Source organism: Cetorhinus maximus, chromosome 6 (genome assembly GCF_964194155.1).
Source record: "Cetorhinus maximus chromosome 6, sCetMax3.hap1.1, whole genome shotgun sequence".
NCBI lineage: Eukaryota > Metazoa > Chordata > Chondrichthyes > Lamniformes > Cetorhinidae > Cetorhinus > Cetorhinus maximus.
The window spans coordinates 153,118,545-153,138,920 of NC_135884.1; the positions used below are offsets into that span (position 1 = coordinate 153,118,545).

The window sequence follows — 20,376 nt, forward strand, 5'->3', positions numbered from 1 at the left end:
GTTCTCCAGTACACATAGTAACGCTGTATTAGACCCCCAGCCCCACCCCCCAAAAAAAAAAACATTTCAGAGCAGGAATCAAATGCGCAGCCTCCTGGTCAGTGAAGCTGAATACAATGGTTTCATCCGTTCTGAGGAGAAAATTTATTCTTTGGAAAACAGAGGCTTATGTAACAATTGGTTAAAATTTTAACATAAATAACATTTAACACAAATCTTAAGAGGGTAAATCCAATGAGCTCAGGGGTTACTGGTAAGCAGACACTAAACATCCATTCCTTAGTTTCATTTGGCATCCCCTCCCCCCTAACCCCAACCCCAAAGTCTTCTCTCAGGTTGGGTTAGTCCAGTGGGAGCTTGCCTTTGGTCCACTACCTTGTCCTTTTTACTTATTGGTGTTGGCCAATCAGTAATTGTCCATTAGCCATGGCACAATGGGTAGCATGCTTCCCCCACCAGAGTCAAAAGTCATAGGTTCAAGTCCCACTCCAGAGTTCTGAGCGCATCCTCTAGTCTGACATGACTGAATGTGCACTCGCTGTTGGAGTTGCTGTATTTCCGATGAGAAATTAAACCAATGCCCATCTGCCCTCTCAGGTGGATGTAAAAACATCCCTTGGCTGCTATTTCAAAGAGCAGGGGTGTTCTGCCCAGTGTCCTGGCCAATATTCAAAAAAACTTTTCTAAAAAAAAAACACCTATCTGGTCATTATCACAATGCTGTTTGTGGGAGCTTGCTGTGTTTAAATTGGCTGTCAAGATTCCTACATTGCAGTGAGTACACTTAGTGTTCCAGTGGTTGTAACAATCAGAAATCCTGAGGTTAGAAAAGGTGTCTTCTTTCCTTAACAACACAGCTTAGGGATTAAACTCCTGATCTATTAAACTCAGCACCCCACAGAGCTCAATGCACACAGACAAGAACTTTTAAACAAAAAAATAAAAGCATAATTACTCCAACACTCAGTAGCATTCACAGTTTAGAGCTTTCTTTTCCCTTGAAGAGACCAAAATGAGGGTCTATTAATTTTAGTTATTAATAAATCCAATAAGGAACTCAGGAGAAGCTTCCTTATCCAGTGATGAGTGTAGAACTCACTACCACAGGGAGCAGTTGAGCTGAATTGCATAGATGTATTTAAGGGGAAGCAGCATTGTAGTGCCACCAGCAGGGCCTTCACAAGACCCTCCAAATCCAGTGGCAAGAAAGGGGGTCCAATAGCCGCATCCTCTCCCAGGCCAACCTACCAAGCATTGAGGCGTTAATCACCCAAAACCTGCTCCGCTGAGCAGGACATGCCATTTGTAAGCCTAACACCAGACTCCCAAAGCAACTACTTTACTTGGAACTCAGTCACGCAGGAGGGTCACAGGAGGACAGCGGGAACACTTTAGAGATGTCTTCAAAGCATCGCGGAAGAGGCCGACCATCCCCGCCGACTCACGGGAGACCCTGGTTAGTGACCGACCAAAATGGAGAAGGCTCATCCGTGGAGGTAGTGAACACATGGAGAGATTTTGTCAGGAGCGTGCAGAGGCGAAGCTGAGGCATCAGAGGGAGCGCGCAAACCTCCAAACAACTCATCTACCCGACTCTCCAAGCACCACCTGCCCCACAAGTGACAGAGTCTGCAGATTGTGCACTGGAATCATCGGCCATTTCAGAGCCCATCAAACTGGAGGGGAAGAAGTCATCCTCGATCCTGAGGGACTGCATAAGATGATTGTACAATAGCCCAGTACATTACAGGAGGCCATTCAGCCCATTAAGTCTACATTGGCTCTTCTGAAGAGCCATCCAGTTAGCCCCATTCACTCACTTTATCCCCATACCCCTGCAACTTTTTCCTTGAATTTATCCAATTCCTTTTTTTGGGAGCTGCTATTAAATCTGTATCCACCAACCTATGAGGCAGCACATTCCAAATCCTAACCAGTGTATAAACACATTTATACTCATGTCACCTCTTGTTCTCTTACCAATCACTTTAAACCTGTGCCCCGATTAGCAATGCTTCAGCCATCGAAACAGTTTATGATTTTTAAACACCTCTATCAAATCTCCCCTTAGACATCTCTGCTTCATGGGAAACAACCCCAGCTTCTCAGCCCATCCCATAAGTGTAATGCCCCAGCTCTGGAACCATCCTGGTATAAATCTCTTCTGCATTCTCTCCAAAGCCTTCTCTAATGCACGATGGCCAAAACTGGGCACAATATGCCAAGCTAAGGTCAAACTAGTGTTTTGTACAGATTTAGCATAACAACCTGATTTTTTTGTAATCCATGCCTCTATTAATAAAACCCTATCTCCCATATGCTTTTACACTCCGTCCATGAGGGAAAAAGGAACAGAAGGTTATGCTGACAGAGAGATGAAGTAGAGCGGGAGAAGACTCATGTGGAGCATAGACATTGTCACTGACTAAGTGTGTTGTAAATTCTATGTAGCACCTTCAGCAGGTATCAAGCTATGCTGGCAATTACATGGATTTTGTGTTTTTATATATACACAAGTTGCATTTAAAATGTCCAAATCCCCCATCCCATAATTAGTGTGGAACGTAACATCTCCTAGAGGCCAGGAATGGCACAGGAACAAGAACAGAACGGTGACAAGCTCAAAGCACAAGTAGCAGCTAGAGGACACGGCCAAAATCGAGGGTGAAGAGATTCAAAGTGTTAGCTAGAGGATGCTTTTCAATTAAGTTTCCGATAAAGTGAGTTCTAAACTGGTCACTGAAGCATCTCGGAGTCGTTCCAATTGGTCCAAATTGTTCCAAGTGGGAGTTTATGGCAAGCAGAACTTAAAATTTTAATGGGATAGTTGTCAGTTTTTGGTCATGCAGCATGGATTGTTGTGCGAAAGGTTTAAGTTACTGATCCTCCTGTTTCACGCAATTTTTAGGGAGTTTTGTACAAACGGGATACAGAATCTTCTCCCTGTGGTCCTCGAATTGTTTCAGCATCTGCTGGAGATCGTGGTCTGCAGGGATCACCTAGAACAGAGAATCAAAATAATGAGATGAGGACACACTGCACAAGTAGAGGACGAAATCAGTACACTATCCACTCAGTATCAGCCATTACAACCAGCTTCATTCCCACCTCTTCAGACTTTTGAGTTAGTAATTTATTTTCCAGTTATATTACTCACCAACACTGGGGCAGGTATTTTGAAGGAAGTCTGTTTGATCAGCCAGTCTTCATAAAGCTCATGAAGAGTTTCTAAATACTCCTGACAAATGGGACACAGAGAACAGTGAGAGAAATCCATGAAATGGAAGCAATATTCCTCCCCAATTTCCAATTTCCCCCCACCCACCCCAACCCCAACCCAACCCCATGAATATTGTCTCCAGCAGGTGCCAAGTCCTTCCTGGGATACAGTCCCTGCACCCTGCATCAGGTGCTCTCGCTGGCACCTTGCCTGAGCAGCCGCTCTTCAGGTTTGTCAGCTAGCTGTTTAACTGTGATAGGCATCACAGTTCAACTGATAACATCACACATGTACATTCCAGTGGTTTTGGGGAGAGGTGGGGGGGCGTGGTGGCATGCAGTGGCACATGGCATTAAGGAGCACAAACCCTGGCTCATTTCCATTCCTCCTCCTCTTTCTTCAGCCCAAGTGTCCTGAGGCCAATTGTACTTTGCACCCAACACAGACAAGTGACAGACTCTGGGGCCTCTGATCCACATACCTCAGCATCACGCTAATTGCTATTTCATCCAGCTAAACTCTAGAGAATATCTAAACAGCTGAAGGCATTGCCTTCTGTCTAAACCACAACTTCTGTGCCCACATTTCCAATTCTATAATCCCTCACCCAAAATCAAGATCTGAAGCAGCACGGTTTGTAATTTCAGTGTCCTATTCAACCCCCATTTTTTTTTTTCCTTTATTCTTTCACAGGACGTAGGCTTCAGTGACAAGACCAGCATTTGTTGCCCATCCCTACTTGTCCTTGAACTGAGTGGCTTGCTCAGCCATTTCAGAAATTAGTTAAGAGTCAACCATATTGCTGTGGGTCTGGAGTCACACATAGGCTAGACCGGGTAAGAATGGCAGATTTCCTTCCCTAAAGGACATTAGTGAACCAGATGAGGTTTTACAGCAATCAATGGTTTTGTGGTCACCATTACTGAGACTAGCTTTATATTCCAGTCTTAATTAATTGAACTTAAATTCCACCAGCTGCCACCAGGGTGAGATTTGAATCCATTTCCCCAGGGCATTAACCTGGGCCTCCGGAATACTGGTCCAGTGACATGACCACTAAGCCACCATCTTACCATTTGAGCTTCCAATCTCCATCAAAAAAATTCCACCTCCCCAACATCACCTGCCTTAAACCATCTACCGGTGAAACTCTCACCCACCACACTGCCATCTCCAGACTTAACCATTCCAACGCTTTCACAACCAGCCTCCCACCCCCTGTAAACTTGAGCTTATGTGCGCTGCCCGTATCCTAACTCACATCAAGTGCCGTTCACCCATGACCCCTGTGCTCACTGACCTACATGGAAACCTGGTCCAGCAACACCTTGGTTTTGAAATTCTCATCTTTGCATTCAAATCCTTCCATGGCTTCACATCTCCCATTCTCTGTAACCTTTCCATCACAAAAATGCCCATTCTCCAGATTTGGTTCTTCTGATCTCTTATGCACCACACACTTCCTTCACCTGACCATTTCTGGCCAATGCCTTCTAGACCCCTCTACCTCTCCACCTCCCTCTCGCGTAGTGGTATTATTGCTGGATCTAGTGATCCAGAGGCCCAGGAGTAACGATCTGAGGACCTGGGTTCGAATCCCACCACAGGCAGGTGGTGAAATTTGAATTCAATAAAAATCTGGAATTAAAAAGTCTAATGATGACCATGGAACCATTGTTGATTGTTGTAAAAACCCATCTAGTTCACTAATGTCCTTTAGGGGAGGAAATCTGCCATCCTTACCTGATCTGGCCTACATGTGACTCCAGACCCACAGCAATGTGGTTTGAATCTTAAATGCCCTCTGAACAAGGGCAATTAGGGAATGGCAATAAATGCTGGCCTAGCCAGTGACGCCCACATCCCATAAACGAATTAAAAAATCCAACTCTTTAAACAAGCCTTTGCTTACTCCATTGAGTGATCATCTTCAGTCCAATCCTCATATCTGTATGAAGACCCTTCAAATACTTTAATGACATTAACAGGCACTAAATGAATGTGGGGATGATAAATGACACAAAGGATGGATGAACCAATGATGCGCCCTCATCAGGAACTCGCCAACCAGGGAAGAGTGCACCTTGTCCTGTCCGCCCCATCCAAACCCTTTCAAATTTGCCTTCTCACCAAGGGAATAACTTTTTCCTCATTCCGACACCGGGTTTTCAGTCTCTGGTAACATGTCTCAGGAGTAGTTTGAAGGTACACTGGTAAAGAAGGAGATTGAGGAGTTAACATGTGTTAGGATCCTTGTAAAAGATAAAAAAAGGGGCCTTTTTTTTTTAAACCCCCACACTCCTTATCCAGCCAATCTCTTCCCAGACCCAACCTGCATTTGAGTCCCCTTGTGCGTGTACACTTCCAGTTAATAAAAGGACATCATTTGAACTGAGCATTAGAATAGTAAGACTCACTTAGAGAGCATTGCTGAGTTAGCTTCTATTTCTCATTAGTTATTTATTGTAGTGAGATTTATTTATTTATGAATAATGAAGAGATTCCCAAACTCAGGCCAATTGTAGATCCCTTACCCCGGCCCTAGCTAAGAACAGCTAGCCCTGTTCTTAGGGTTAAGCAATGCCCTCTAATAACAGAGTCTTACAATTCTAATGCTCAGTTCCAAATGATGTCCTTTTATTATCAGAATTTATACAGCAGAGAAGGAGGCCATTTGGCCCATTGTGTCTGTGTCATCTCTTCGAAAGAGTTATTCAATTGATCCTGCTCCCTGTCTTTTTCCCCCCATATCCCTGCAGTTTGATCTTTCTCCAAGTATTTAGCCAACTCCCCTTTTGAAAAGTCACGATTGAATCTGCTTCCACCACCTTTTCAGGCAACACATTCCAGATCACAACTCACTGCATTAAAATAAGCCTCATCATCCCCACTGGTTCTTTTGCCAATTTCCTTAAATTTGTGTCCTCTAGTTACCAAACCTCCTGGCCAGTGGAAACTGTTTTCCCTCCCCACCCGTCCACCACCCCATCAAATCCCCCCCAGATCCTCTCTACTCTGAAGTGAGGGGTGCACCTGGGGCTATTCCATACTGTCCAGCTTAACTTTTGATATTTGCTCTCTCTCCGTGTACAATACCCAAGATAGATGAACACAGAGAACTAAATTATATACAGGTGCTGGACTGGGAAGCTCAGGACCCCGATGTGAGCCAGATTTGGGGATTTTAGGTCCTAGGCCTAGCATGTCATTATAATACATAAAACAAAGTGTGAAAAATAAAGAATAAAAAGGGCTTTTTTCAAATCGCTACCCAGGGCGCCAGCCTCAAATTAGTCAGGTTTCGGGTACTTCCAGATCTGAGATGCTGGAAAAGGGGTCCGGTATTTGTATACATTATGGATACAGGGGACCTTATATAGTGTGCATTGTAGATACATGGGGGAGGCTGGGTGTTGCTATTCTTTGTAAGTAATAAAGAAATCACAATATAATACACACATTAGCATTACCAACTCATACATTCACTGCCACTTGTCAGCCAAGCCTGAATGTTATCCAGTTATTACTGTGTGTGGGCTGCTGCAATATCGGAGGAGCTGAACACATATCACTGGAGAACTGGGAGGGAAGGTCACTGATGAAGCAGCTGAAGATGGTTGGGCCTAGGACACTACCCTGAGGAACTCCTGCAGTGATGTCCAGGAACTGAGGTGACTGGCCTCCAACAGCCACAACCATCTTCCTTTCCGTTAGGTGTGACTCCAACCAGCGGAGGGTCCCCATCAGCCTCAGGACAGTGAGGACTCTTTGATACCACACTCGTTCGAATGCTGTCCGTACAGTGGGTACTCTCACCTCACCTGTCTGTACTACAAACACGGGAATGTTTGTAACTCCACACAATCGCTTTTACAATGCATCAAGTACATTGTACACACACATCACATTGTTTACATCACAAGCGCACAGACGTTAAATGGTGCTTTGATAGTATGGAATTCTTAAGCCCCTCTCCCACATTTGTTAGTGGCTCTTACCAATCAAATCAATTGGAATATCGGTGTTCGTCACGATCCAATTAAACCATTCGGTCAGCACAGCATAATCCACTTCTGGCATGGTGGATCTGGGCGGGGTGGGGGGGGAAAGGCAAGTGTTATTCAGCATTCCTCCAATGGCGGTGCAGGGAGGAAATCAATCTTAAAATTAGGACTAGGCCATCCAGGACTCTGCTTCCTGAAAATCTGGATCTCTCAGCAACTACAACCGTTTCTCAGAGAGAGCAACCAACTGGAAATTTCTAGACCGAGAATCAATAGATTTTTGTTGGTCAAGGGGAGCAGGGTCAGATAAATGAAGGTGAGGAACAGATCAGTCATGATCTCATTGAATGGCAGAACAAACTCAATGTCCCCTATCTGATCCTATGTTCGATATCGCCCAAAGACGTCCCACTGCATCCAGCTCTCAGCTCAGTGACAGCATTCCCATCTCAGTTAGAGGGTTCAGGGTTTGAACCTCAATCCAGACAGTCCTGACAAGTGGAGACCAGAGCTCCAGCTTGGAATTCCAGGCTGGCATCCAGTGGGTTATTCATGTAGGGGGGTGAAGGGGGCAGGGGGTTGTGGGTTCTGATTCAACCTCCCACTATGAGACTAACACCCAGACTTGTGTGAAGACACAGAGAAGCATTCATGTTGCAGCCTGTCAGGCTATTACTCAGTCTGTGAATCCTCCAAGTCTTTCACATTATTTTCTCAAGGGAAAAGCAAGGAGGTACAAGAAGCTCTTGCTCCATTCTCACTGTGTTGAAACCAATCATTCTCTCTGGATTTCAGACCCCTAGGGAGCTTCACCTACAATCAAGGATGCTCAGAAGCAGCCCAACAAAAACATGTTGGCGTTTTCCTCTACATGAACCCACCAGCCTGGCCCCGCTCTCCCACTCCCTCACTACGTCCAGTAACATTTGTGTTTCTCAAGCAACCAATCTACTTTGAAAATAATTGCTGGAGATTTTAACCTCCCTAATGTGATAGGGATCCTTCAGGATAGTGACTAATTCACCTGGATTAAAATTTGTTGATACCAAGCCACACGAGAAGAGGTAATGGAAGCTTGGTCAAAGAGGTCAGTTTTAAGGGGGCAGGGAGGGGAATCCAATGCTTAGGACCCAAACAGCTGAAGGCACAGCCCCAATGGCAGAGTGAGAAAGGAAAGCGTTCATTTATATAGCACCTTTCAGGATGTCACAATGTGCTTTAAAGCCAATGCAGTACTTTGGGAGTGTGGTCATCGTTTATAATGTAGAAGTGAGCAATGTACAAGGGGCCAGAATTTGAGGAATGCAGAGTTCTAGGAGGTTTGGAGGGGATAACTTAGATAGAGGGGAGGAGGTCATTGAGGGGTTGAATACAAAGGTTAGAATAATAATCTAAAAAAAAGCGTATTACACACTTTAGCAAGGTAAACTCTCAATCATCTAAACTCCAAACTGTAGAGATTAACCTATTATTAAACCTTTCCTCGTAACTCAGTCCCTGTCTTCATTTACTTGAAGGTGAAAACTACCAGACAATAATAAACATGTTTATATTTCCCAGACTATGGGAGGCAGAGTCATGTCAACCCAAGTGGCGAATGAGTGATGAGAGTCAGCATTGACTTTGTTGGCCATACCCAGCAGTGCTCACCCTCGGTAATGGTTCTCCACAAAGACATACTTTGCGCTGTAAATGGACCTCTCGATCATTCGGATTGGCACCGTCTTCAAAAAAGACAAAACATCAAAGAATTAGAGACAATTTACAACATAATCAGGCCATTCAGCCCAAAACATCAGTGCCTGCATTAGTGCTCTACTTGAGCATCCTCCCACTTTCAGCTAATCCCATCAGAATAACCTTCTATTCCTTCCTCCCTCCATGTGTTAACCTGGTTTCCCTTACTGTATCTATGCTATTTGTCTCAATGCCTGAATGTGATTGCAGGTTCCACATTCTCACCACTCTCCGGGTAAAGAACCTGAATTCTCTTTAGGATTCTGTGTCTTCCTGGGGTTATCTTAAATTGAGAGCCCCTGGTTTTGGACTCTTTTCATCCCAAAACAAGTGAAAAATCTCTACATTAACCCTATCATAATCTCAAAGACCTCTATCGGGTCACCCCTCAGCATTCTCTTTTCTAAGGGAGTGCGCTCTGGCCTGTTCAGTCCTTCTGGTAGTTCACAGAATCACAAAGTGGAGAAGAGACCCTTCGGCCCATCGAGTCTGCACCGACATGTGAGAAACACCTGACCTACCTACCTAATCCCATTTACCAGCGCTTGGCCCATAGCCTTGAATGTTATGACGTGCCAAGTGCTCATCCGGGCACCTTTTAAAGTATGTGAGGCAACCCGCCTCCACCACCCTCCCAGGCAGCGTATTCCAGTTCAAAAACAGAAATACCTGGAAAAACTCAGCAGGTCTGGCAGCATTGGCGGAGAAGAACAAAGTTGACGTTTCGAGTCCTCATGACCCTTCAACAGAACTAAGTAAAAAAAAAAGTGCATTCCAGATTGTCACCACCCTCTGGGTAAAAAAGTTTTTCCTCACGCACCCCCCCGCAAACCTCCTGCCCCTCACCTTGAACTTATGTCCCCTCGTGACTGACGCTTCAACTAGTTGTAACGTCTCCATTCTAGGAATATCCTTAGTAGTCAATTTTATTTTATGCACATTCTTCAGTGTCTCTGTATCCTTTTTGTTATATGGAGAACAGAACTGAGCACAGTACACCAAGTGTGGTCTAACCAAGGTTTTATACAAGTTTAAGTGTTGCATAAATTCTCAGTGCAGATAATTACTTTTCTTCTTCAAAATAAAGACGCTTTCTTTTCCGTTCAACATACATACCTGAGGTTGCATGTGCTGCTGCAACATCGTGAGCTGTACGTAGGACTGGAGTGTAATCGCCCAGCGCGAGGGATTTTCATACATCAGTGCCTACCAACAAAATTATCCAGGTGTGAATAAATCTTGGAAGCTATGCACTCCCAGCGGCTCATTTTAATCAATGTATTTTCATTGCTGATCTGTGTTGGGCTGCATGTCCTCAAGATGGCAACAGGAAAGGGGTGTGGGAGGAGTAATGTTCACCAGGGGTACCAAGAAAAGGGCGAGTTCATCTGCCCCCACAATCAAAAAGCTCATCATTGGTCACCCACTAGACTCAAGCGCAAGAATTGGCCAATTGGATGAGGCACTCAAGGATAACTGTCCCCTGAAAAGGTCAGTACCATGAGTGGAGTGGGGTGGGTGGGTGGGGGAGGAGATAGAAATTGGGAACATGTAGCAGCGTGTTATTGAACTCAATCCTGGGAACACAAGTCACAACACATCTGAATTCAGTTTCAAAAGAAGTTGGTCTCAGTAAAAGTGAGCACAAAATTGTCAGATTATGGTATAATCCCAGTTGGTTTACTCCTGTCCTTCGGGGCACAAACCTGCCGTCTTTACTGGGCCTGGTCTATATGTGACTCCAGTGCCACACCAGCCCGGTTGTCTCTGGACTGCTCTCTGAAGCGGCCTCAAGATGAAAGCTCACCATTGCCTTCTCAGTGCAATAAATGCCAGCCTTGCCAACGATGCCCACACAGGAATTAGAGGTACCACGGATTCAACTGAATCAGCGGTACACAACAGAAAGCAAATTAAGAGGGGACACTGCTCAAAATCCTGCTTAAACTCAAATCCCACCCAACAATTATCCCTGTGGGATGGCCCCATTCTAGCCTATCCCTTCCCTATTTGCTGCCTTTAGAGGAGGAAATCTGTCATCCTTACCCAGTCTGGACCTGTGTGTGACTCCAGTCCCACGAAGTGGTCATCTCTTGACCACCCTCTAAAACAGCCTAACCTTCAGGATCTAGTGCTCTATTCTACTGAATCTACAAACTACAACAGCTTCTAGACATCACATCCCACATCCTCACTCACACAGCAACACCTGCCCACACTCCCCCACCTCCTCCTCTACCCCTATTTTGACAAGCTCTGACACCAATCTAGTGCCAAGGTTTTTTTTTTATTTTTTATTTGTTCATTCTAGGGAAGTGTGCATCACTGGAAAAGCTGGCATTTATTGTTCATCCCTAGTTGCCTTTGAGAAAGTGGTGATGGGCCGCCTTCTTGAACAGCTGCATAGGAACAAAGGAGCAGGAATAGGCCATTTGGCCCTTTGAGCCTGGACCCACTCCTGCTCCTGACATTGTGTCACTAACCCCAAAATCACAGAAGGACATTATATTTCTGGATACTGATGATGGAAGTTCATTACCAAGTCTTCAAGTAGCTGCATGACCAGGTACAAATATCACAATTTGCCATCAAAGATCAAGAAAAAGACACTCACTTGAACACAAAACAATTTGAACCCAACGATGAAGGAATGGTGATATGGTTCCAAGTCAAGTGGTTTGGAAGGGAATGTGCAGGTGGTGATGTTCCCATGTGTCTGCTACCCTTGTCCTTTTCAGTGTTGGGAGTTTGTATGTTTGGGAGCTGCTATCTAAGAATCCTTAGCGAGTTGGATGCAGTGCACTCAAAGAGTCTCGCCCTCACCTTCAAATCACTTCATGGCCTCACCCATCTTAAGTCGGTATCACTCCAGTTGTACATTCCTGCACACCTACCTCCAAGTTCCCACAACATCAGTCGCTCCCTCAACTATGTTGGTCACACCCTGTCCTCTGGAACCCTATTCCCTCACCTCCTCCCACCTTCGAGAACCTTTTACTCCGACGATGAGCTCAACCCTAACGCCTCTTTCCCTCGGTCTGAAACCCCTTTTCCTTCTTAAGCTCACAAATACATTCCAAGACGCAATAAAAGGATTGGAAGTTGGAAATAAAAGTCCTTGCTCTTACCAGTAAGTTGTGGCTCCAGATATCTCTCCATTTTGACACAGGCTCTTTCAGGGCCTGCCAAGGGATAAAAAAATAAAGCTTTAGCAGGACAGACAGTAGAACCTCCGAGCGATACCAAGGACCTGGCTATACCTGACTGTCTCTCTCGGGCAGTCAGGGTCAAACGTTTGAATTTGGAGATGACAGCTCCTGCTACCAAAAGTCTAGATTTATTTTATGACATTTCCATTATCACTACAGGGACAAATGCAGCAGTGATACATCGGCCTTGGATTGAGTGCAGTTCAGATTCACCAGAACGACACCTGGGCTAACAGGGTTAAACTAGGAGGGCGAATTGCATAGACTAGGCTTGAATTCCTGTGAGTATAGAATATTAAATGGTGATCTGCTCGAGGTCTTTAATATGATTAAAGGAATTCTGGTGGAGCAGTGGGAGAGCCAGGGGTTCAGAACCTGGCAGGGGATTTGTCGGGGAAAGAGGCAGTAGAACCTCAATCAGGTCCAGGCAGTTCAGGGGCAATGTCAGGAAACACTGCTTCACACAAAAGGGGGAGCGGACATCTGGAACTCTCCCCTCGCAAAAAGCTGTAGAGGCTGTGCTTCAGTTGGAAATTTCAAAACAAAGGTTGATAGATTTTTGTTGCATAAGGTTGTTAAAGAAAATGGAACTAAGGAGAGTAAACGAGTTAAAATATATTTCAGCCATGATCTAATCGAATGGTCGACTCAGTGACCTCAGGCCAACCAGTGTCACCAACAGCAAAATAAAACCAACGATTGGTCTCCTGTACACTTCACTGATTGGTGGGACGCACTAACATTAAAAACAGGAGGAGGCCATTCAGCCTCTGCCACCAACCTGCTCCGCAACTCAATTAGATGATAGCTGATCTACAACTCAACTCCACTTACCCACCATTGTTCAATATCACCCAACATCCTAAACCTAACAAAAATCTAATCGACCTCAGTCTCAAAAACACCCCTTGACCCTCAGCATCAATAGCCCTCCACAGTCCAGACAGCATTTCCTGAATTCACTCCAGAATGGTCTGGCTCTAATTTTAAGGTTATGTCTCATTGTTTTGGATTTGCCACCAGAGGAAATCGTTTTATCCATTTCTGCGGAGAATAAAATAAACCTGCTCATCAGGCTCAGCCTGGTTTGACAGCTGGTTATTTTTAAGATCTGAACTCTAGTTTGATAGGACAGGCTAGATCTAAATCAGACTTATTCAAATCTTACAAGTGCAGATCAACCAAATCCTTTGTTCCAGCTAATTGAAATGACAGGGGTTTGAATAGGAGATACTTCCTCCTGGGAATCCAAAACAAGCAACGTGTGCAGGCCTCTGATGTTCTAGTGTTCCTCCCAATTACACAGCTCAAGACCAGACAATGCCCAGGCTGCCAAGAGCTAGAGCTGGTGGGAATCGGAAATCATCTGAGGCATAAGAGATCTGTACAATTACAAAAGGATTGCATAGGGGAGATGATACTCCCACAGTGGGGAGACCAAAACTGGGGTTATAAATGTAAGATATTCACCAATAGATCCAATAGGGAATTCAGGAGAAATTTATTTACCTAAGCTCCTTAAAGTATGAGTGAATGGGAAGGTGTTTGGGTCCATTGGGATTCCATACAATAGGAGTGAGTGGGAAGGGGCTTGATTCATTAAGAAAAGTTTTCATTAGAGTAATTAGCCTAGCAAGTCACTCAGCTTTATCAAAACATTACAAGAATGACCACAAGGGCTGAAGTGGTTCAAGAACAAGTCCCACCATCACCTTCTCGAGGCAATAAACAGCCAGAATGAATTTCAAAGGATTTACACGAGTTGCCATTTACCTCAATGTTACAAGCTTTTGCAAAGTACTCCAGGCATGTGGTCTTTCCACTCGCAATATTCCCTTCAACACAAATCTGAAATGAAATATAAAAAACAGACAAAACTTGGTTTCCTTGCACAGAAGTCAGTCAATTCCCCCGTACTTAAAAAGAGTTCAAATCTAAAGAGGAGTTTGGGAAACTCAGCACAGTCCCTGTTGAATGTGGAGCCCTGCCACAAGCCCATAATTGGCAATCTCACCTAGAGATTACAAAGTGGGAGAAGTGGAATAATATCACAACTGGGGAGCTGAGACATACTGATTCTCGTTGAAAACTAAAGCACCTTCTTGAATCTGCCCTTACCTGTAAGTGCTCCATCACCTTACCTCACCGAGTTCATATCTACCCAGTGCTGCCCAAGGCACTGGTTTATCAGGAAGGGAAAATACATGCATTTATGTAGCATTTTTTTTTTAAATGACCACCACTGATCTCACCTTACAACCAATGAAGTATTTTCTGAAATGTAGTCATTGTTGTAATGTAGGAAATGCAGCACCTAATGTACCCAGAGCAAGCTCTCACAAGCAGTAAGGTGATAATGACCAAGATAATCTGTTAGTATGGGATGCTGACTGAGGGATAATATTGGCCTGGAGACTTGGGCTAACTCTTCAAATCTCTGTTGCGTTCTTGCTTGCTTGTCGCACATGCCTTTTACAGGTATTTACGTTAAGCTATTGTTCAAACGTCTGTACTTACAAAAAATAAAAGTCCAAATTTTAGTGCTTCAAGATAAATGGACAGGAGGGGCTGGTGGGGAAATGATGCTCAGGTATTCAATTATTCCTCAGCAGGAGCAGAGCGAGCATCAGAACTCCAATCTCGAACATTGCTTCTGCTGAGTCTTGCTCAGAACCCATCCCATCTAGATTCAGACTTAACGTGTTGCAATCCTAAATTCAAAAAAGAGCATTTTTCATAATTGCAGGATTTCCCAGAGCACTTTACAGTCAGCTAAGCACTTTTGAATTGTAGCCAGTTATAAATGTCAGAAACGCAACCAGTTTGCACATTGCAAGCTCCCACAAATAGCAATGAGGTACACATATGCAAACGAGGAGGAGTAGGCCCCACGAGCCTGCTCCACCATTCAATAAGATCATGGCTGACCTGATTGTAACCTCAACTCCACATTCCCACCTGCCCCAATAACCTTTCACCCCCTTGCTTATCAAGGATCTATCTAGCTCCGCCTTAAAAATATTCAAAGGCCCTGCTTCCACGGCCTTTTGAGGAAGAGAGTTCCAAAGACTCATGATCCCCTGAGAAAAAAATTCTCCTCATCTATCTTAAATGAACAATCCCTTATTTTTAAACAGTGACCCCAAGTTCTAGATTCTCCCACAAGAGGGAACATCCTCTCCACATCTACCCTATCAAGACCCCTCAGGATCTTATATGTTCCAATATGCTTACATGACCAGAAAGTAAATGGGAATGGGTTTAGTCCATTGGGATTTTATATTATCTGTTTTGATAATGTTGATTCAGTTATGTAGAAAGATTGAAGAAGTTAGGACTGTTTTCCTTGGAGAACAGGAGGCTGAGAGGAGATTTGATAGAGGTATTCAAAATCATGAGGGGTCTGAACACAGAGAAGAGAGGGAGAAACGGTTCCCATTGGCGCAAGGATCGAGAACCAGAGGGCACAGGTTTAAGATGATTGGCAAAAAAAGCAATATCAACATAAGGAAAAACTTTTTCACACAGCGAGCGATTAGCATCTGGAACGCACTGCCTAAGGGCTTGGTGGAGACAGGGTCAATCGACACATTCCAGAGGGAATTAGATCATTATCTGAAAAGGAAAAATTGCCAGGCTGCAGGGGAAAAGTAGGGGAGTGGCACTTGGTTAATCGCTCCTTCAGAGAGCCAGCACAGATATGACGGGCCAAATAGTCTTGTTCTGTGCCATAACCATTCGATGTTCTACGATTGAGGAAGGCAAGTTAGCCAGGAGACCGTAGTGAACTCCCTGCTATTCTTTAAGCAGCACCATGGGGCCTTTTATGGACAAAACTCAACAAAATAAAGCCTCAGTTTAACACCACATCTAGAAGGTTACACCTCAGGCAATTCAGCACTCCCTCACTTCTGCCATAAACTGTCAGCCTGAATTGTGTGTTCAGGTCCTGGAGTATGACTATCTGCAACTGAGTGCAACCAACCGGGCCAAACTCACACTAAATCCTCTCTCAGATCATCTTTCAGATTCAGTGTTTTCCCAATTGCTCTGGTATTCCCCCAATTCTGTATTTCTGGGGCTCTGTCAATGTAAAGTTTCATCGGAGTATATTACAGTATTTAGTCCTGCACATCTAGAAAACAGCTTGGTGGCAACAGTATTATGGTTTTAAGATTCTTATGCCATAAGCTCCTTGAGTTCAGTATCAGCAACCATCATGTCCCCAACAAACTAGAGTGCACACAACTCTTGGAAAGTTGATTGGTGAAGTGAGTTGGCAGTCTATTCCTGTTTACTGTAATATATTACAGGCTGCCACATAACATGTTCTGACTTGTCGGCATATTTGTACACTACTGTACATATTTGTACACATCTGACCACTGCTTGGCGACCAACTCTATGATACATACCACTAACTTCTTACCCTCCTTCAGGTTACTGCTTAACATCCGAACTAGGGAAAAAAAAACATGGAAACCCATTTAGTAACAGAATGTAAGAACATAACGAAGGTTGGGGGGGGGGGTCTAGAGAGAGAGACAGGGACACACCGAGGGAGGGTGGTACAGACAGAGAGACGGACACACCGAGGGAGGGGGTTTTTGGGAGAGAGAGACAGACAGGAACACAGTGAGTGGGGGTACAGGGAGAGAGAGAGAGTGAGAGAGAGACAGGGACACAGCAAAGGGGGTACAGGGAGAGAGATAGAGAGACAGGCACACAGCGAGGTGGGTACAGGGAGAGATGAAAAGACGGGCACTCGGAGGGGGGGCAATGCAATGACATTTTACGGCAGTGTATTCGAGAGTTCAGTTAAAAGCGAATCTGACTCTGTACTCAAACCTCAAGGCGATTGGAATCCCAGCCTGTCTGTGAAAGGAATTCCGACATGGCGACCCAGTGCTGTTAAATCGATACATCTAACTCAGTGTCTGAATTTAAAAGCATTTCTTGACTCGGGCACTGTGAATAAGAAATTAGGTAGGAAATGTCTGAAGTTATTTCCTAATGGTGCTTAGCCAGTGGATAGATATATAGAGAGAGAGAGAGAGAGGGGTGGGGGGATTCCAAATTTTACCTTCAGAGTAAGCCCCAGATTTTGTTACTTAATTGCAACGTGCCTGGGTTAGTTACACAATGTAGTCGCTTTTGTTGCAGTGTCTCTGATACACTCACCCTGGTTCCGACCCGCTGGGGATCGCCAGCCCCTGGTCAGCTGGAAAAGGCGCTGAAAGCGATTCCAACACCAGGCAGACAGACCCAGGAAACCCCACACAGCCAGCGACATGACAGCCTCCCTTCCGGAAGAGAGCTCAAAACAAACTGCTCATTCCCCTCTGCCTCGGAAACGTTTTGCACTCATTCCGCCCCTCAATCGCGAACTTCAGATGCAATTTCCTGAATGGTATCTTTCCCCCACCCCCACCTTTTAAAGGGGCGGTGTCCTTAACAAAAATCGTCTCAAACTCCATTCGCAATGATGCATACAGAGGAATTGTTATTTTGCAGAAAATATTGCAGCTATGAAGTTATTCGTTGATACAATTGTGCTAATAAATACATAACCAATATGCCCTGAAAACAATTATGTCTCTACGGAAGAGAAGGTTGATGAGTAACCCTCACATTAAGGGTCCGATAGAGAAAATGTTTCCACTTCCAAAATTATAGGTCATAAATATACAATGGTCACTTATTCCTTCATAAGGAACTCAGGAGAAACTTCTTTACCCAGAAAGTGATTGGAGTGTGGAACTCGCTACCACAGGGAGTGGTTGAGGTGAACAGTATAGATACATTTAAAGGGGTAACTGGATAAACACATGAGGCAGAAAGGAATAGAAGGATTTACTGATAGCGTGAGATGATATAGGGCGGGAGCAGGCTGGTGTGGAGTGTAACTGTAACCACTGGCACAGATCAGTTGGGTTGGCTCGTTCTTGTGTCGTAAACACTATATTAAAAAAATTCTCACTGGCAAAAAGAAATCATGAATTTTGACCACAAGCGGGTGGCATTTACTAATCACCCCTTTGGTGCTTACAGAAGCACCAATTTACAATTGAGTTCCTCGCACGTCCCCAATCCTGTTTCCCATGTGTACAATCCCACTCACAAGAACCAGATTAGGCCCTGCATATTTATTATAAATATTCACTAAAATGGAATGAGGAAATGCAAAAAAACAACCATGAAAAATTGGCTCTTTTTCTGCTAGAGCAATGACAGCTTACAGCATCTTTAATATAGCAAACAGTCCCAAAAGACAGAATTTGACACCGATTCACATAAGGAGGTATTAGAGCAAGTGAGCAAAGCCTTAGTCAAAGAGCGAGCATGTCTGGAGCATCTTACAGGAGAAAAGAGAGGTAAAAAAAGACAAAGAGAGGGAGGGAACTCTAGGATTTAGGGCCTAGAAGGCTGAACATGGCCACAAGGGTGGGGCGATTCAGACCAAGAATGGACAAGAGGCCAGAATCAGCGCAGCTCAGAGATCTCTAAGGGCTGTAGGGCTGGAAGAGATTACAGAGATAGGGAGGGGTGAGAACATGAGAGGATTTGAAAACAGAGAAGAGAATTTTTAAAATGCAATAGAAGCGTTTAAAATTATGAAAGGTTGAGACAGGGGAGAGAGAAGCAGTCTGTTTCCAGTAGCTCTGAGGCCATAGATGTTTGAAGAATCTTACAGCACAGGACGAGGCCATTTGGCCCATTGTGTGTGTGCCAGCTCTCTGACAGCCCTATCCACTTCATCCCACTCCCTTCCTCACCCCATAGCCTGGCAATTTTTTTCCTTTTCATGTATTTATCCAATTCTCTTTCAAAAGTCACTAATGAATCTGCTTCCACTGCCCTTTAAGACAGAGCATTCCAGATCAGAACAACTCACTGCATGAAAAAAATCCTCTTCTCCCCTGTGCTTCTTTTCCCAATTACCTTAAATCTCTTCTCAGGCTGTTAACCTTCTTGCCAATGCAAACCGCTTTTCCTTTTTTACTCTATAAAAACCCTTCATGATCTTGAACACCTCTATCTCCTTTTTGGCTCTGAAATGAACAATCCCAGCTTCTCCAGCCTCTCCACCTTAACTGGATTCCCTCAGCCCTGCTACCATTCTGGTAAATCTCCTCCGCACCCTGTCCAAGGCCTTGACATCTTTTCTAAAGTGTGATACCCAGAATTGGACACAATGGCCCAGATCCTCCGATCTCAGATGTGTTGTACCCACCCACCCACCCCCCAATTTGCACTGGGGAACCCCTCGGAAGTCCCCACACAAGGAACTGCATGGGAATTACCCAGGAAGTTTCAACTTTTGTTGGGCAATTCATCTGCATTTGGAACCCTCCGATACTCTCATTTAAAGTCGGAGACTTTGAATGGTTCTGACTCTCTTAGTAGAATAGTTACTCAGGACAAATTAGAGGGATTAAAATCACTTCTAACTCCTGGGTAACCATCATACTGACCCCTGGACTTACCACTGGACCCCTGACTAACCCCCCCCACACTGCGTCCCCAACTACCACCCCTCCCAGCTGTCAACCACCTAACTACACTCCCCAACTGCCCGACTAACCCCGACCCCAGGACCAACAAACTAAAACCCCCCCCCACCTCTGACTACCCTCCATCACCCAACTCCCTTGCAACTTCCCAATTACCCCCCAATCTCTGACCACCCCCAACTACCTGACTACCCCCCCAAAACCCTCAACTATCCCCCAACTACCCTCAACTACACCTGGCACCACTCAACCCCTCCTAACCCACTCTACCCTCTCACCCACTTACCTGCCACCCTATCCCCTCACCCACTTACCTTCTCCCCTTGGCTTCTCAAAGTAGCTTTGGGACATTTACCGAAATACGACAGCTAGTGCCTAAAAGGTTAGCATGGCTTGGCCTTCCCCAACAATCCGACACCCTGAGGAAAGGACTCCGGAACTGGTACATTCCACATTTCTCAGGAGGCCCAGGTCGGAAGTCAAGGCAAGAAATGTGGAGCTCTAATGTAGGGTAAGTAAGTAGGAGCAGGGTGGCAATCTGATGGTGATTACCACTCCTCAGAAGATTCAGCCAATACTCCACCTGAGGCTGAACAAGTGACTTGCAAATATTTAGCACTCTATTCCTCTACTAGTAAATTCATGAAATTCTGTTTTTTTTAAACACCCTGCCCTACCATGTTTGAAGATTG

General features: G+C 44.8%; 1 protein-coding gene across 5 annotated transcripts; it reads right to left on the reverse strand.

The window, feature by feature from the left end:
• Positions 1 to 892: 892 nt before the first annotated feature.
• Positions 893 to 17,982, reverse strand: tk2 (thymidine kinase 2). 5 transcript variants are annotated; one of them, XM_078544657.1, is made up of 10 exons: positions 17,907 to 17,982; positions 16,586 to 16,629; positions 13,944 to 14,018; positions 12,090 to 12,143; positions 10,078 to 10,167; positions 8,875 to 8,948; positions 7,219 to 7,307; positions 5,351 to 5,430; positions 3,158 to 3,238; positions 893 to 2,999 (listed from the first exon to the last, which is right to left on the reverse strand). In XM_078544657.1, the coding sequence occupies exons 2-10, from the start codon at positions 16,622 to 16,624 to the stop codon at positions 2,877 to 2,879; spliced, it is 705 nt and encodes a 234-aa protein (XP_078400783.1). In that variant the 5' UTR covers positions 16,625 to 16,629; positions 17,907 to 17,982; the 3' UTR covers positions 893 to 2,876. The 5 variants fall into 5 exon arrangements, with proteins under 5 accessions (XP_078400783.1, XP_078400780.1, XP_078400782.1 ...); XM_078544654.1 differs by lacking the exon at positions 17,907 to 17,982 and adding an exon at positions 17,352 to 17,538; XM_078544656.1 differs by lacking the exons at positions 10,078 to 10,167; positions 17,907 to 17,982 and adding an exon at positions 17,352 to 17,538.
• Between the last annotated feature and the right edge of the window lie 2,394 nt (positions 17,983 to 20,376).